Genomic DNA, 19,288 nt, shown 5'->3' with positions numbered 1-19,288 from the left:
GTACTCTTCTAAAGGAGGGGGCGGTGAAGCAATCCGGAAGTGGATGTAATGAAGAGGTGCCACTTGGCGGCCATGGCAGCTGTAATATCGGTGGCTCCGGGTCGAGGCCCAGCGGAGTGGAGTAATATGGGCAGCACCGGGTATAGGGCAGAGACAGCTTTGTATCAGCTTCCCTGCTGAACCCCTAAGCCCATCGTTAGAGACCTTCGGGACTCTTTGCCCATTCTAGACTCGAAGGAGAGTTTTCCGGGACTGGTGGGCTGGTCCCAGCCTGGGGGAAGACTGCCCCGGGGACGTAGGGGCGCCGGGAGAACGAACAAGTCTGCTCGAGTTTTCCTTTTTCTTGCTGCCATCTGGGACGTTGTCCGTGGAGGAAGTGGGCCCATTGTGCCACCCCTCCGACGATTGAAGAAATCGCTCTTTTGCATACCTTTAACCGTAAACCCCAGGGAATCCAGTGACTGGCATCTGAAAACGCAGGGGCCGGGACCTGAGATTGCTGAAAGTTCTCTCTGGTGCTAATATCAGCAAAAAGGGGCTAGTTCCAGGCGCGTTCCAGAGAAAGGGGTTTCTGAACATATCTAGTGGGGAGGACGGAAGACCTGGAAAGTCCCCTTGTTCTGTTGGAATCACTATACGCGTTTAAGAACCTAAGGACCCTTTGAGGCCCCTGAAAATTTGCAGTTCTGGTGGCGGTGGGCAAATAAAGGAGGACAGAATGGATGATTTCATCTCCATTAGCCTGCTGTCTCTGGCTATGTTGGTGGGATGTTACGTGGCTGGAATCGTTCCCTTGGCTGTTAATTTCTCTGAGGTAAGAAATTCTCAATTTTCTGTCAGCTTTCAGGATGGCTGGTAGGAAGTAGGGACAGTTGTAAAGAAAGGGAAGCTGCTTCCCCAACTTATTTCAGAGCTAAAGGTCTTACTAAGAAAGACTATCTTTTAAAAAGATACATAGAGGGGGGATCCCTGGTTGGCTCAGCGGTTTGGCGCCTGCCTAGGGTGCGATCCTGGAGTCCCGGGATCGAGTCCCGCATCGGGCTCCTGGTGTGGAGCCTGCTTCTCCCTCTGCCTGTGTCTCTGCCTCTCTCTCTCTCTCTCTCTCTGTCTATCATGAATAAATAAATCTTTAAATAAAAAAAAGATACATAGAGGGGATCCCCGGGTGGCTGAGCGGTTTAGCACCTGCTTTGGCCCAGGGCAGGATCCTGCGGCCCCGGGATTGAGTCCTGCATGGGGCGCCTTGCATGGAGCCTGCTTCTCCCTCTGCTTGTGTCTGTACCTCTCTCTCTCTCTCTGTGTCTCTCATGAATAAATAAATAAATAAAATCTTTAAAAATATAAAAAGGATACATAGAATTTCATAATAGAAAGGAACCTCATTTTAAGCACCGGAGTCCTTAACGTGGGGTGGGCAGACCCCCTGGAGATCCTGGGGTACTCTGAATCTTGTGAAATTGCATACAAAAATTTAGGGCTCTGTGTATTTTCCTGGAAAGAAGCACCATAACGTTCTTTTGATTCCCAGGGATTCCAAGGAATCAAGGTTCCAGTTGCTCTCAAGAAGTGTAAATGGAGAATATTATTTGTCCATATACATAGAAATCAGTATAACTCCTCATTTGGAGAAAATAAAGCATAGTTTTTGTGTGTGTGGGGTAGTCTTTTGGATTAGAATCCAAAAGTTTTCCGGCGTTTTGAATTTTTTTGTGTTAGAATGAAGATGAGAGGGATCCCTGGGTGGCGCAGCGGTTTGGCGCCTGCCTTTGGCCCGGGGCGCGATCCTGGAGACCCGGGATCGAATCCCACGTCGGGCTCCCGGTGCATGGAGCCTGCTTCTCCCTCTGCCTGTGTCTCTGCCTCTCTCTCTATCTCTCTGTGACTATCATAAATAAATAAAAATTAAAAAAAAAAATGAAGATGAGAAAAATAGATTTTTAAAAAGATTTTATTTATATATTCATGAGAGACACACAGAGAGAGGGGAAGACACAGGCAGAGGGAGAAGCAGGCTCCCTGTGGGGAGCCCCCTGCAAGACTTGATCCCAGGACCCTGTGATCAGGACCTGAGCCAAAGGCAGACAGACGCTCAACCACTGAACCACCCAGGCGTCCCTAAAACAGATTGTTCTTAACTCACATTTCCTTTTATTTATTTATTTATTTATTTATTTATTTATTTATTTATTTTTAAAGATTTATTTATTTATTCATGAGAATACACAAAGAGAGGCGGAGACACAGGCAGAGGTAGAAGCAGGCTCCACGCAGGGAGCGCGACGTGGGACTTAATCCTGGGACTTCAGGATCATGCCCTGGGCCAAAGGCAGGCGCCAAACCGCTGAGCCACCCAGGGATCCCTCACATTTCCTTTTAAAGAAAGAGGGCACTAGAATGGATATTTGAAGTGGTTTCAGATCTGCTTAGAAATGAATTTTCTGTTAATATGTTTTAGCATTTGGGTTAATTTGTTAATTTGTCATTGCTTGACCAGACATTAGTGAGGAAGAAAGATGAAACCATTGTTCAGTGAAAATGCAGTTAAGTTCTTCATAAAGAGTTCACAACATGCACAGTGCTCAAAAGATGTAGCGAGAAAAACTACTACATTCGGAGGGAACAGTATTTCATGAGTATCTTTGGGTCCAGCAGTAAAATAGGCCCAGTTTCACTGCCAGTCCTGAAAGAACTTCGTGAAAGAGCAAGCTGGTAGTCATACCAAACCTACCCCACAGACTTTTGTTAGAGTAGCAGAGTATTTATTTTTATTATTATTGATTTGTGTCTATTCCCTCAAGGCAGCAGTTGGCTAGAGCTGAGTATCAGTAGATGGTCACAGCACTCCTTGGCTGTGAAGCCTACTTCACTCGTTTGGGCCGCCTGTCCGGGGCTTTGTGAGCCTGCTTTATTCTGACGTGAACCATATTTTCGAATAACTGCATTAGAATTTAATTGACCTTATTAGCACTGACATTTGTGAGATTTAAGTTGGTTTATATATTTAAAAACTGATTGAGGTAACATCAAAAATTATAGTTAATTCAAATAAATCAGTAAAACTTTTTATTTCTATAAAATGGTTAGAGTTTTTCCAATATCAGTATTTTCTTGAACTGTCTTGATTGATTTTTGTGATATGCAGGTATCTGCTATTTTCTTTTTCACTGAAACGAAATGTGTCCATGTGTGGTGTAACTAACCAAGGCATTAGTAAAGATAATCAGTATGATGTGTCATTTGTGGCTATCTGAATTGATGGCCAAGTGGTCTTTTCCAACTGTAGGTCTTAAAATGCTATAAATCACATTCATAATGTCTGTTTATTATTGCAATAGGAACAGTGCATCGAGCTGTTAGAATAAAAATGAAAGTTACATATAACTTAGACATTTTAGAATTCAACTGTTTTCTGTCTTCTAGAAATTAAACATTTTTTTCTAGACAGATTATACTATTGTAGATTGATGTATCATGAAACTAGTGAGATGATAAATTTGTAAAAAATAAACTTCATTCATGGGGGCAGGGAAGCACAGTTTCTACTCTTAGAAAATAGCTCCCTAGGTTCCTACATTGGCTAAACTACTTTTTAAGGGAATCTGGCTTTTCTTAGGGACTAGGGTTATTTTAAATAAAGAGACCAATAAATCTAATTTGTTTTACAGTTCATTTTCATGTAAATGAAAAGATATGCTATTTATTCATGTTTTTAATTTATCTGCTATTCTGCCATTCAGTACTTTTTTTTTTCCTCAGAATTTTTCAGATCTGGAATTAAAAGTTCAAAAAACCATTAATTATGGCAGGATTAGTATTTAGAAATGAGCTAAAATTAAGTAACCTGGAAATTGCTGTAGCAGTAGTGCCTACCTGCTGTATCTGACCATCTAAAAGAGGTTTATGTGACATTGATCTCTGTCACTTTCTTCAACATTCCTTGCCCCCAAATTAACTTTCTTGATGCTTTTCTAACTTCTCCTTGCTTTCTGACATGGCGACTTTACCTTTATGCATAAATGATTTCTAAAACAAAGGAAAAGATATCTGATTCTTGAAAGCACTTAATGAGTAAGTGATTTTCAGGATGCTCTCTTCTTCAAGCATATGGTAAGGAGAAAAAGTAAACTTATGAAGGAGGCCAAAGCATACCTTACATAAAGAAGTCCCGTGTGGTGAAGGAGTTGGAACCTCTAGGTTGAGTACTATCTTATAATGTTAGATTCAGTTGTTAACGAGCTCTCTTTGGCTCTAAAGGAAAAAGCTGTGTAAGTAGGTTGGGAGCCTACAATTAACGTTACCTAGAATTAACCCCGCTTAGCAGGTGCTCTGATTGATGAATGAAGTTAAACTATAAACCATGACCAAAATGGGATTTTAGATTGATTATCTGAGGATTGTTACTTACCTGAGTATGTCTCCTCTTTGCCACAGAGCTGGTAACATGAGCAAGCTGTTTGCACCAGAGGTCTAGGACAGTGCTCCTTCAACGATCTGATAAATGACTAGTTTTTGTTTTTGTTTAATCTCCATTCCATTGCAGACCAATATATATATATAAATATATTGAATAGAAATTAAATACTAAGAAAATGAAATGGAAAAAAAGACATATAAAATATAAGTCCAAATGTAGTGTTATGTTTAATAGATACACTTCTGTATGTCTGTTACTCCTATAATTATAATATTCGTATTCTATAAGATATTTTGAAGGCTTAGTCTCAGTTTATATTTTTCTTGTTGCAGACCAGTTTGGATTATAATGCCATGTTCTTCACGTGTTAAAAGTATGGATCCATAGGTACGCAGATGAAAGTAATGCTGCTCTTATAAAGAATTCAAGGTATTACTAATGCACTAATTTCCCAGGGACTGTCTGGGACAAGTAGTAATCCAAAATCAGTGTTACCATTTGAGCAAGCTATTTAACATCAAAATGTCTTTTAAATGACCTTATAGGATTGTTGTGAGGATGTAATGAATTAATAAAAGTTCAAGGCTGTATTCTAGAACATAATAACTTTAGAAAATGTTGAGGATTGTTCTCCTTACTGATTATAAAAAACTTCTTTAAGGTTTTCATTTTTAGAATTTTGTTCTAAATTATAATTAAAAAATTTTTATTTTGGAACAGACTTCTAATAATGGGTAAACTCCTCTCTCCCCCTCTCTGACTACCAGAAACTTCTCAGCAATTTGTTTGGAATCTGAAAGGTCGTGTTTGGGGGTTGGCATTCCTATTCACCATGAATGCTCTATTTGGAGAGACCAAGCCTTCTCCTCTAGTCTACCTGCCTCAGTATTTTTCTTAGTATTTAGCTTTCTTCATTAATTCTCATTTTAAGCCTTGTTTTGTTTTTCATGTGTTTAAAGTTTTATGTCTCACTATAATAACTGACTTGTTCAATAATAGATATTTTGGGGCTTTGAGTTACAAGAAATCAGACGTTTGTGACTGAAGAAGAAATTTGTCCAGTATGCTCTTCTCCAACAATTGGTTCTTTTTGAAGTAGATGTGACAAAGTTGCATTTTTCGGGGCTTTTCCATTGTCTGGTATATTAACATTTTATTCTTCTCAGGTAATGCAATAGATGTTAATGTTATGCCTGTTTGGAATTTCATTTCTAAATTCAAACATTTTACACTTTGCATTCTAATTTACCCATATCTGGAAAGCATCAGTAACTTTGCCTTTCCTCAGATTATTGTTTTATGAGGTTATTGTTTCATAAGCATCTTTCCCTGATAAAAGTATTTGGATCACATAAGATCTAGATTCAATATTTTCCTGAAAAACTTTCTTTTCCGTAGGATATTATATGGATAAATGTTAATTGACATTTATCTGCTTAATAATATTTATAATAGTTAATGCTTATTGAGCTCCTTCTGTGTAGTGCCAGGCACTAAATGTGCATTGTCTCATTTAATCTTCAGGAGGAGACTGTGAGGTCTCCTGTTAAGCCTCACTTTACAAATGTGCATACTCTAGCTCAGAGAGTATGGTAGACACTGGTAGAGATGGGATTTGAAACTAAGTCAGTTTGATTACCAGGCCAAAGCACTTGACCATTAGACAATACTTCCTTTTCTGATGAAGACTGTAAAGAAGGAATGAAAAATTAGCACCTTGGGCAGCCCCGGTGGCTCAGCGGTTTAGCGCCACCTTCAGTCCAGGACATGATCCTGGAGACCCGGGATCAAGTCCCACGTCAGGCTCCCCTCATGGAGCCTGCTTCTCCCTCTGCCTGTGTCTCTGCCTCTCTCTGTCTCTCTCTCTGTGTGTCTCTCATGAATAAATAAATGAAATCTTTAAAAAAAAAAGAAAGAAAGAAAGAAAGAAAGAAAGAAAGAAAGAAAGAAAGAAAGAAAGAAAGAAAGAAAGAAAGAAAAAGTAGCACCTTAGCTCACAAATTAGGAACGTCTTAACACCACTAACATTATCTCCATTAGTTCCCCAAATTAGAATTATCTTTTGACATCATTCACATTCTACCTTCCACAGTATATCTTCTACCTTATGTTTTTTGTTTTTTTTTTTAAGATTTTATTTATTTATTCATGAGGAACACACACAGAGAGAGAGAGAGAGAGGCAGAGACACAGGCAGACACAGGCAGTGGGAGAAGCAGGCTCCATCCAGGGAGCCTGACATGGACCTCAATGCCGGATCTCCAGGTACTCACCCTGGGCTGAAGGCGGCGCTAAACCGCTGAACCACCCGGGCTGCTCTCTTCTACCTTATGTTTTGTCAGTGTAGTAGGATTGAAACTACAGAGGTAAACCATCTTCAAATAGCATCAAAACCTTTAAGAAAGAGTGGAATATGTCTTCAATGCCCTTTAAGTCAACACCTGCCAAGTTAGAATCTGAAGCAATTCCCATTTTGAACTATCCAAAATTAATTTCATATTTGATGTCTTCATAGTCAAGTCAGTTCTAAATTATCATATTCAAGAATTCACATCTTTTTTTAAGGGAAGAAGACCTGAAATGGATTCAGAATGCTTCTGTATGTGACTTAACTTTTCCTTTAATTGAAAAAGATGTGCAACTTTGTTGAATGATAACAAGGTTTAAGGTCCTCTATAGCTCAGTTTGGAATTCCAGGTAACAAGTCGTAATGCTTAGTGTAAGTACAGGTATTTCTTTTCTTTTCTTTTTTTTTAATTTTTATTTATTTATGATAGTCACACACACAGAGAGAGAGAGGCAGAGACATAGGCAGAGGGAGAAGCAGGCTCCATGCACCGGAAGCCCGACGTGGGATTCGATCCCAGGTTTCCAGGATCGCGCCCTGGGCCAAAGGCAGGCGCTAAACCACTGCGCCCCCCCAGGGATCCCAGTACAGGTATTTCTTAAACCTATGACAGAATTCTAGAAGTCTCAATCCTCCTCAAATACTAATAATGAATGCCTAATTTTATTGAAATAAAATAGAAATAAGTATTAGTTGTTCTGGAAATTCTTCTGCCCTGGTTATGTAGATTTTTAAGTGATGAGATCTTGAGTTTAACTACTAGGTAAGTACATCATACTATCTATCGTAAGCCCTGTATTTCTCTGGGAATCAGTTTTCTAGTAACCAAAAAATGATACCCTGGCTTCTGTACCTTGTGTGTTCCTTTCATTAAATCTTTAAGCATTTGACAGTGGCAAATTGGGGAAACAAGATGGGTGCTAAAAGCAAATAATGAAAACATGAAATGGGTTTTGTAGTGAAGTGGTTTAGCATAGTGTTTAAGAGTATAGATTCTGGGATGGAACTAGAAGGTATTATGCTAAGCAAAATAAATCCGTCAGAGAAGACAAATACCATATGATTTCACTCATGTAGAATTTAAGAAACAAAATGTGAATATAGAGGAAGAGAAAGAAAAATAAAATAAGATGAAAATAGGGAGGCAAACCTTAGGAGACTCTTAACTCTAGGAAATAGGTTTATTAGAGGAGAGATAGGTGGGGGGATGGAGTAGCTGGGTGATGGGCATAATGAAGGCGTGATGAAATGAGCACTGGGTGTTGTTTACAATTGATGAGTCACTAAATTCTACCCCTGAAACTAGTAATACAGTGTATGTTAATGAAATTGAATTTAAATAAAGAAAAAAAGGAGTATAGGTTCTGGAGCTAACTTACATAGATTCAGATTGTGGCTCTGCCATTTGCTGCCTGTTGTGGACCTGGACAAATTACTTGACCTTTTGTAAAGTGAGAATAATAGAAGCACCTATTTTATAGGATTGTTGTGAGGATTAAATGAATTAATGTATGTAAGGTGATTATAATAGGACGTGCTTGGCACAATCAGTACTTAATAGTTATTATATAATATAGATGAAGGAGAATATTGGTAGCACCTCTTTGTGTACAACTTGTTCATCCAGAAACTTCATTAATCTAAAGCACCAGAAAAGTCTGTGAATAGCTAAATAGGCAGCTTGAAGAGCAAGCATTTTACTTGCTCTCTTCTGTTCTTGGCTTCACTTGGCTTCTGTGTATCTCTTCTTGTAATTCTAGTAGGTTAGTATGCCAGTTATCAATTTATTGCCTCTCAGCTTTAAATTTACTCTTCATTGACTACTCTACAGAAATGGATCTGGGCCCTTTAAGTAGTTTTCCTTTGCCAGCTGGCAGACTGTTGCATTTTGTCAATAAAGGATACTGGAGAGAAATTGTAAGAGGAAAGGTTTTTTCTTTCTAGGTCCATGCCTGCTCTTGGGCAACTACTCTGGCAACAATTCCTATAGCACAGGCAACCACCTTCCCCAGTGCCCTGCTTCTCCAGTGCAAGCTTCTGCAGCACACACGTTTGATTTCTCTGGCCTCCAGCTGGGCTTCTCCAGAGCCCACCTCCTGCATTGCAGGCAGGTTTTCAAGCCACAGCCTCCTGCCGAACACATACTTCTCCAGCACCCAGCAGTCAGTAGTTCTCACTGGCACCACCCTGCCTTGGTTAGTTTTATAGAATAGGAGAATGTCTTCAATAAGACACTTCCCCTTGACAGTTTTCTCCAACAGCCAAGAGTGCAGATTTCCAGCAAGCTCCACCAGTGTGGCACCACAGAAACTTCTCTACCTCTAATATTGTGCTTTAAAATCAGTATAGTTTTGGTCTTCCTGTTTTTGGCACAGAGGTCCTAAAACCTTTGGAATTTCCAGAGTGAAGAGAGCCATACAGTTGTTTTTTTGTCATGTGAATGAGATGATTTTTAGATTGTTCCTCGTAACCTAAGGTTGGTGGCTGATTGCCTCAACCATGTGCTTGAAAGGTTGGGACCTTCATTGCCAACCTGGAAGGGAGAGAGGCTGAAGGTTAAATCAATTGCCTGTGGCCAGCCAATGATTTAATGAATCATGCCTATGTAATGAAGCCTTCATAAAAACCCGGAAAGACAGGGTTCAGAGAGCTTCTTGGTTAATGAATACATAGAGGTGCTGGGAGAGTTTATGCCTTGAGGGGGCACAGAAGCTATGCATCCTTTCCCCTTACCTGACCCTGTGCGTCTCTTCCATCTGGTTTTATCTGATATCTTTTTATAATAAACCAATTAATCTCATAAGTAAAATGTTTCTTTGAGTTCTGTGAACCACTGTAGCAGATTAATCAAACCCAAGAAGAGGAGGTCAGTCAGTCAGAAACACAGGTGACAACCTGGACTTGCACATAGCTGGGGTGCAGGAGTGCGAGAGCACCCAGCTCCGGAGTGTGGGGGTCCCATACAGGCCAGATTCAGCCACTCGCTGCTGACAACATCTAAAGGCAAAGAGACAAGTCATGGTGAAATGAGAAAGGAGTTTATTTCAGTGAGGCCAACACTGGGAAGACTGCAGACTAGTTTCTCAAAAGACTGTCTTCAAAGTGCTCACGATATTTCCAGGTCATATGAAGAAAATGTGGGACAAAGGTCAGTGGGTACATGCAGGTGGGCAGTAGACAGGTCAATCACTCACTGCCTTGGGGTCAGTTATACAGGGTCTTGCTGGCTCAGGGTATCCCTTACTGCTGCAGGTGGTAGTTGTGATTCCCTTCAGGGGATGCTTTGCCTGCAGGGTCTTTTGACAGAGTTAAGAGATAAGCCAGAAAGAAGAATTTGATCAGTTAGAAAGGTTGAGGTCAAGGTAGAGGTAGTCGAAGTCCTCTTTCATGAAGGTGGGGGCAGTCTTGTAAAACTGAACCCTTAATCTGTGGGATCTAATGTCTCCAGGCAGATAGTGTTAGAATTAAGTTAGACTATGGGACACCCAGCTGGTGTCCCAGCATTGTAACACATATGTGCACACGTATCAGAATTGATCCCAGGACCTTTTACTGTTCTTCAGTGAGCCCCAGCCATGCCCTTTCCAGCAGGGTTTGAATCTCTACCCACATGGGACCTCTTCTTTGACCACTCTTACCTCAGTCCTACAGTAGGCACTTCTTTTATTTGCTGTTTTTATATCCTTTACAGTTCTGTCTTACTGGTTAATTTCTCATTTTACTGTCCCCTGTTCTAAACTTCCTCTGTTCAATTTATGGTTTCTCTTTCTTGGTTGGACTCTGACTAATTCAGCTAGGTATTAGGTCATAAAAATCAATAACTGCTAAGGTGAACAGGGAATCAGGCCTGGAGTAAGATAAAACAGTTCAAGTGCCACCGTACATGGTAGCTCACCTTGAGTGGCAGTGCCTGGGAGTCCTTAGGGAGCAATGAGAACTGTGGTCATCCAACTGTCTGCTATTTGACGACCTTAAGCCTTGGTGTGGCTAAATCATCCTATTTTTCAGAAGCTGGAAACGAGGCTTTTTAAGTGAAATGTTTCAAATTTTACATTTTGGCTACTAAATCAAATATTGTTATATTACTGTGGGCCAAATAACCGATGTTTATGAGTTGCCAGTCTATAACCTCTGGGCTGGACTGATTTCTAAGGTCTTTGAAAACCAGAAATAGCAGACTAGAAGGGGTGGGGAAAGCAAATAGAGGAAATACATCACAACATGACAAGAGTAGGGGAGACTGGAAAACATTACAGATTCTTACAGAATATCGAAGTGTGGTTGTTTAGAACCACTCAGTAAAGGGGAAAACATCTCCAAGTACATGTTATTATGGGAATTGTACTCTAATCCAACCACAGTACAATAATTAATAGTAATAATAGCTACAGTGTTGGTTTATGTGTCAAGTTTTGTTGGTTTTGACAGTAACCTTGAAAGGGGAGAATTATTGTCCTGTTTATAGAGGAGGAAACTAAGCTCAAATTGAGTTTACTAAGTTCAAGCCACTCTAAATAAATGAACAGAATTTGTTTTAAAAAAAGCTTGGCTGTATAATAGAGGCTCTTTGTGAAAATTTAGAAAACAGGATAATCTGTAAAAGGAAAATAAAGTCATCTATTATCCCATTGTCCAGTAAGAATTGCTAATAACTTTTTTTATTTTTTCCATTCTTTTTTGTCTGCATTTTTAATGTGGTTAATTATGTGGCTTATGTATAATTTTACATTCTCCTTTTACTTGGTAGTATACCAAGCATTTTCCTTTATTACTAAAAATGTGTTCTAGGCCTTTTTAAATGTTTTTGTTATACTCAGTTATTTTTTTAAAAAAAGATTTTATTCACATATTCATGAGAGACACAGAGAGAGAGAGAGAGGCAGAGACATAGGCAGAGAGAGAAGCAGGCTCCATGCAGGGAGCCCAACGTGGGACTCCATCCTGGGTCTCCAGGACCACGCCCTGTTCCGAAGGCGGTTTCCTGCCCAGCCACCTGGGCTGCCCCCTAAGGGGCATATTCTTAAGAAGGTTCTCCATCTGTATTCCCAGAGTTTTTTTAAAATGCATTTTTTTCCAGCAAATGCAAATGACACTGTATTCTTAGAAACGTTGAATACCATTATTAAGTTTTTAAACTTTGCTAATTTGGTAAAGGAAAATGTATTTTGGGGGGATGGAGAGGGAAAGGGAGAGAGAGACTCTTAAGTGGATTCCATCCCCAACAGGAGCCAGACATGGACTCATTCTCACGACCCTGAGATCATGACCTCTGCCAAAATCAAGAGTTGGGTGCTTAACTGACAGAGTCACCCAGGAGTCCCAAGGAAAATGTATTTTTATTATTCAAATTTTCTCAGGTCAATTAAACTTCTTACTAATAATATATATTGTCAGTAGTTTCCCAGGTTTTTTCCCAGTGAGTTTGTGTTTGTTTTTGTAGTCACATTGAACCGTCTTATGGGATTTCCATTTATGCTTACTAGTTCTTTTATGTTTGAAAAGACTCTTACTCCAAAAGAAAATTAGTCTTGTTTTCCAAAATTGGAAGAAGTGGCATTAATAAAATTTTGCTTGCTATTACCTCTGTGTCAAAGGGGAAGCCCATATGCCACTGGAAAAATGGCAAATAGCAGAGCATCATTTGCTTGAATTTTTATCCAAGTATCTGGGGTTTGATTTGCTATTCTTGTGAAAAAGGGGCTTAGAAGCCCTATCTGCTTGCTGTTAATGATGTTGGAGATAAGTAATAATGACAGTTGCTCTGTGCTAAGTGTGCTCATGTCATATTCTTGCATGATAATACTAGTAGCATTGTGCCCCCTTCTTACAGAGGAGGACACTGAATTTACTCAAGGTCACTGCTGCAACTTAGAGGCTGGAGACTTTGGGGGCATCTTGTCTCAGTTGTCAGGACTTGAAGAACAAAGTTCATATTTGAGTTTTCTTCATTACCTGTTACTGACAATTAACAGCAGGTTATGTAGCAGTTAAATTGACTTTGAAGTAGGTATGTTTGTAAGAATCTGGAGATGGCCTTTGTTGCTTGAATAAGAGTTACTCTGTACCCTATGGTAGTTCATCTCTTCAGTGCCTGGAGCTTTGAAGGGAGCAGTGTTTTTATTTTTAAGATTTTACTTATTTGGGATCCCTGGGTGGCTCAGCGGTTTAGCGCTTGCCTTTGGCTTGGCCCAGGGCGCGATCCTGGAGTCCCAGGATCAAGTCCCACGTCGGGCTCCCAGCATGGAGCCTGCTTCTCCCTCCTCCTATGTCTCTGCCTCTCTCTCTCTCTCTCTCTCTCTCTCTCTGTCTATCATAAATAAATAAATAAATATTTAAAAAATATTTTATTTATTTAAAAGAGAGAATGAGAGAGAGCATGAGTGGGGGGAGAGGGAGAAACGGACTCCCCATTGAGCCAGATGCCCGACGTGGGGCTCCATCTCAGGACCCTGAGACCAGGACCTGAGCCGAAGGCAGACGCTTAACTGACTGAGCTACTTAGGCATCCCTGAAGTAGTCTTATAATAAGAGATGCATCTTTACTTTTTTAGAAAAGTATAGTTGATGCTTTCAGTACTAAAATGAGCATGATAAAAGAGGGATTGAAATAAATTGTTTTAAATATTACAAGCTTTTAAATTATTGGCTTATATTTCATCAAAAACAATTTATTGACTTTGTGAGCAAGGAAAGAAAAACCATTTTCTTGTCTGCCAAGAAAATTAAACTGATTTCAAAGCTTTACACTGATTGTGAATGGCATTGAATGCCAGCTGTTTTAATTAAGATATCTGGTCAGTCCTTTGTCTCAGTCAGACTGCAGCTGTGAGGCTATGAAATGAAATAACATAAAGCCAATGGCATTGCATAGTTCATGCCTCTCTTGAGTAAATATGTTGTTTCTCTGACAGAAACTATTACTCTGGGAACTGTCTTTTCATCTTGAACCACACTTTGATTTTGTAGTTCTTCATTTAAATACATCCTATAGTGACTTACCATAAACGTAGGAGAGAACCTCAGTATTTTAACTTTGACATATACATAATTTTGAGATTGAGTCCCAAGTTGTGAAGCTGTGTGGAAAAAAATACAGCTGTGCAAATAATATGGAGCCACATGTCTAGTGCTTGAAATAAATCAGATTGCATATAAAATAATTTAGGTAGTTAAGAAATTTTTAGAAAATAAAAAAATGAAAACTACAACCCATGGCAGTGATGCTTATCTTTTGACTACTGAGTCTTCTTCATTACAGGTGTTACCTCTGTAGTATTAGTCACCCTGAGAAGGTTGGTAGATATTTACCTAGCTCATAAAAGTTATGGAGGATGAATAATCTGTGTATTACTTTGTCGAAGATTGAAATGGTGACTGAACAAGGTTCTGAGCTCCTTGGGGAAAAAAATAGATATCATTTAACGTATTTGTATTAATGGGACAAATGACAGCATTGCTTCACATTCACTCTAATGGAATCCTATTGTAGTTCTTTGTTATATGTACTTGAATAACCCTTGAGCCAAAGCATAAATTCCAAAGCAACTAACCATTGAAAATTCTTCATATGGTTACACTTGTACGGAATATGGTAGGCCTATTTCCCATGCCTAAAGAGGCTGCACTACATTTGTGTATCTTGATTATTAGAGCCAGTGAAATGGGGGGTACCAAGTCCCTAGTGCCTTGCATGGTGACGGGCATTTAATTCATTCTTTCAGTAAATATTTAGGGAGAATTTGTTACCTGCCAGTTTCTGTTCTATAAGCTACGGAGCATTGAGCAGCAAATTAAAAACAAAAATCTCTTCCCTCATAGAACTTACAGTTTTGGCATAAGGACAAACACAGTGTTCATTGGATGTTTAACTTCGTTTGATAAATAAATGTGCTTTTCTTAATTTCAAGAGGAACTAGAACATAGTGCAGTAATTTTAGTTCTGTCTTTAGTAATTTTACACTGTCTTACCTCCAAGGAAGTATTATAAAATTAGATGATATACTCATATTTACCTTGATACATTGAATACATTTTCTCAAATTCTTTGTTTCTAAATTTGTTTATGATGTTATAATACAGATCTCATGTTTACACTGTACATCAGCTGTATGTACAGTTAGGTTTCACAGGCCAGTAATACTTTTCAAATAAGGGAAATTTGACACAGGATTCCCTGCTTTTAATTTTGCCAGGTAAAGACACTAAAAATAAAAACACGGGATCCCTGGGTGGCTCAGTGGTTTAGCGCTGCCTTTGGCTCAGGGTGTGATCCTGGAGTCCCGGGATTAAGTCCCATGTCGGGCTCCCTGAATGGAGCCTGCTTCTTCCTCTGCCTGTGTCCCTGCCTCTGTGTGTGTGTGTGTGTGTGTGTGTGTGTGTGTGTGTGTGTGTGTCTCATGAATAAATAAATAAAATCTTAAAAAAAAAACTATAGTCACCATCATTTTTTAAAAGCACATTTTAAGACCAAAAAGTAGGTAGGACATAATCTCAGAATAAAGAATGGTCTTCTACATTGAAGAAATGAAACCTTAGGAAAAGCTTGGTACTTCCTGTCCTTCTTTAGAAACTGTCAGTAGAAGACAATCATAACTAATTATAATTTTGGTTTTCCTCTTGATGTTTATGGATTCTTTTTTTTTTTTAAGATTTTATTTATTCGAGAGAGAGAGCGTGTGCGCGCACAAGCTAGGGGTGGGGAGAGGGAAAAGCAGGCCCCCAAAGAGCAAGGAGCCCCATGCAGAACTCCATCTCCGGATCCCAGGATCATGACCTGAGCTGAAGGCAGATGCTTACCTGACTGAGCCACCCAGACACCTGATGTGGATTCTGTTTGCTCACACTGTTTAAAGAGGTGGTGAGGCTCAATGTTGTCTATCATCGGAGGTAAGTTTCGTATAACAGATTGTATGTATTGTGTCACGTGATGGACATTGTCTTGGCATGTACAGGGCAACAGAGTGCATTGTCAAATCTAATTGTTCCCCTACCACTAACTAGCCTAGCCATGCGATCTTGAGCAAGTTATTTCTCACCTGTGGCCTTTGATTCTTCATCTGTATATCAAGAGAGGATCTTTTTTTACATTTTCTTCCAGTTTCTTAAACTTAGATTCTGTTTTGATAACTTTGGTAGCTGGTATCCCTCTTTTTAAAGTATACGTTTGAAGATTAATAAATAAAAATAATTTTACTTTCTCTTTCTAAAAATTTGGGCCAAGCAGCATTTTAGGAGATTTATTTTTTTACTTTATGAATTTGAAAGGTTTTTTTTTTTAAATATTTTATTTATTTATTCATGAGAAATACAGTGAGAGGCAGAAACATAGGCAGAGGGAAGAGAAGCAGGCTCCATGCAGGAACCCAATGCGGGACTCAATCCCGGAACTCCAGGATCATGTCCTGAGCCGAAGTCAGACGCTCAAATGCTGAGCCACCCAGGCGTCCCAATTGAAAGTTTTTTTTTTTTTCCCCAGAAGAATGAGTTGCATTTTTAATTTTTTAAATATATATACATATATACTCTTTTGTGTCAGAAGTACCAAGCATCATAAACAAATTTTTAAAATACATACATATATATACATATATATATATTTTTATTGGAGTTCAAAAGTTTTTTTTAATGCTCATAGGTGTTTAAGTTATTCTGGATGGCATATATCCCTCCGTTTTCTTAAATTGTGCCACTTCACCTGCAACTTAATTTTGTAGTATGTAGTAAGCCTCAAGAACTCACTTCTGCTCCTGCTTTTTAAAACTTGTCTCAGTATAGTACTTCACGTGGTGCCAATGTAGAATATTTTACAGCACTTGGTAAGTGCCTAGTGAATTTGTGGGTTGGTCCAGAATTGTGAATACCACTGATTTTTCCATGCAATCATTGACATAAAATGTGAGGAATGATTTTTAAGGAATGTCTGAATGGCAGGTGAATTACTTAAGAAAATTTTTGAAGTGCCTTTTAGTATTCTACATAGACTGAGCTTGGTTTCAAAGAGCTGCCATATTAAGGAGGCTGCTGCTTCCTAAGGCAGTTCCTTGATTACCAAAATAAAAAAGAGTAATAAGAAAAAAAAAAGAAGAGCTGCCATGAAGAAGGTTTATTAAAATTGAATAGTTCTAAAATGAATCCTTGGGATCCCTGGGTGGCGCAGTGGTTTAGCGCCTGCCTTTGGCCCAGGGCGCGATCCTGGAGACCTGGGATCAAATCCCACGTCAGGCTCCCGGTGCATGGAGCCTGCTTCTCCCTCTGCCTATGTCTCTGCCTCTCTCTCTCTTTCTGTGTGACTATCATAAATAAATAAAAATTAAAAAAAATAAAATGAATCCTTTCAGGGGTCCTGGCTGAGTAAATTAGTACCTAGGTAATTTTTTTTTATTCATTCATGAGACACAGAGAGAGAGAGAGAGAGGCAGAGACACAGGCAGGGGGAGAAGCAGGCTCCATGCAGGGAGCCCGACGTGGGACCCGATCCCGGGTCTCCAGGATTACGCCCTGGGCTGAAGGCGGCGTTAAACCACTGAGCCACCCGGGCTGCCCGGTAATTTTTTATAGTTACGTAATTTTGTAGAGTAAAAAGTACTATCTTAATGCAATTTGATGAATTTTGACAAGTATATACAAATGTACCTCACATTCCAGTCAGGATTTAGAATATTTCCATCATCCTAAAAATAAATAACCTGGTGCCATTTCCTAGTTACTGTTATTCTCTCTAGCCATTGTATTCTCACACTTCTGCTGGAGGCAGCCACTGTTCTGATTTCTTTTGCCAAGGATGAGTTTGGCCTGCTTTTAAACTTCCTATAAATAGACTTAGATAGTAAGTAACTCTTTTGTGTCAGACTTCTTTTATTCAAACATCTGGATAATATATTTTTTTAAATATTTTATTTATTTATTTATTCATGAGAGACACAGAGAGAGAGAGAGGCAGAGACACAGGCAGAGGGAGAAGCAGGCTCCATGCAGGGAGCCCGACTTGGGACCTGATCCCGGGTCTTCAGGATCACACCCTGGGCTGAAGGTAGTGCTAAACCGCTGAGCAACCAGAGCTGCCCTTGGATAATATTTTTGAAATTCATTCAGGTTGCTGTATGTAGCAGTAGTTTATTCCTTTTCATTACTGAGTAGTATTCCATTGTATGAGTATACCACACTTTGTTTATACATTCTTCTAGTGATGGACATCTGAGCAGATTATGCCTATTATTGATAAACCTCAATAATGAACATTCTTATACAAGTGTTTTTGTGAACATACATTTTTATTTCTCTTGGAAAATACCAAAAGTAGAATTGCTGGATAACTTGATAAGAGACTAGTAGTTTTCCAAAGTGATTGTACTGTTTTATGGTCCTAGCAGCAATACATGAGGATTCCAGTTGCTCTGTATCTTTGCCGTCATTTAGTGTCACGAGTATTTAATCTGAGCCATTCTGGTAGGTGTAAGTAGATGTCTTTAATTTAGATTTACATTTTCCTGGTGAATAAAGATGCTGAGCATCTTTTCATGGGCTTATTAAGTATTCATATATCTTTGGTGAAGTTATTTATTCAATGTTTTTACCCATTTTTTGTTGTGTGTGTGTTTTTGCCTCTTACTGAGTTGCAAAAGTTTTTTATATTTCACATGCCCTTTATCGATATCTTAGGTTGGGTTCCCCAGAAAACAGACTCTGAGAAGATTTGCACACAGGAAGTTTATTGAGGAGTGCTCTTGGGAATAACACCTGGGAAAGAATGAGTAGGATTAAGCAGAAGGAGGAGTTGAACTGTAATTCAGTTGCAGTAGAGGCCTCAGCTCACCTCACAGTAGGCTCTGAAGCTGGATGGCCCTTCAGAGATATCCTGAATGGAGGCAAGAGGACCTGGCTTTGTAGCTCCCTCCATACAACCCAGGGACTAGCATGGGATGTGAACTGGCCTGCCAGAGGGAATATAGCCTTAGGTTAGTTGGTACCCTTTGGCCCAAGGTCAGTTCATCAGAGGGACTCAGCTGTGAGCCTTCAGTAGGCAGCACTCCCAGCAGCTAGGGGAACAGGTGTCTTCAGCCTGGAGGAGGTTGATGTGGGCAGTGTCACCACAGCATTCACTACAGATATGTGTGTTACGGATATTTTCTTCCAGTATGTAGCTTGTCTGTTTATTTTCTGAGTGGATCAGCAGATGTTTTAAATTGTGATGCAGAATCTTTTTGTGTCCTTGCTGAGAAATTTTGCCAACACCAAGATTACAAAGCTACTCTTTCTTCTAGAAGTTTCTGAGTTCTAGATTTTATTTATTTATTTATTAAAGATTGTATTTATTCATTTATTCATGAGCGACATGGAGAGGCAGAGACATAGAACAGAGGGAGAAGCAGGCTTTTTGCAGGGAACCCAATGTGGGACCCGATCTCAGACCCAGGATCATGCCCTGAGCTGAGGGCAGATCCCCAACCTCTGAGCCACCCAGGCATCCTGAGTTCTAGATTTTATAAAGTATAATCCATCAAGAATTAACTTATGTATATGATATAAGC

The 19,288-nt window shown here is 39.5% G+C and overlaps 1 protein-coding gene across 1 annotated transcript in view; it reads left to right on the top strand.

The window, feature by feature from the left end:
* The first annotated feature begins 34 nt into the window (after positions 1–34).
* Positions 35–19,288, top strand: part of SLC39A9 (solute carrier family 39 member 9) — a 54,734-nt gene continuing 35,480 nt past the window's right edge. The window contains exon 1 of the mRNA XM_041758808.1: positions 35–814. Within this exon, the coding sequence (XP_041614742.1) occupies positions 719–814 (96 nt within the window). The 5' untranslated portion in view covers positions 35–718. The remainder of the gene's footprint in view (positions 815–19,288) is intronic.

Source organism: Vulpes lagopus, chromosome 6 (genome assembly GCF_018345385.1).
Source record: "Vulpes lagopus strain Blue_001 chromosome 6, ASM1834538v1, whole genome shotgun sequence".
NCBI lineage: Eukaryota > Metazoa > Chordata > Mammalia > Carnivora > Canidae > Vulpes > Vulpes lagopus.
The sequence above is the reverse complement of the archived record's forward strand: the minus strand, read 5'-3'. Positions and strand labels throughout refer to the sequence as shown.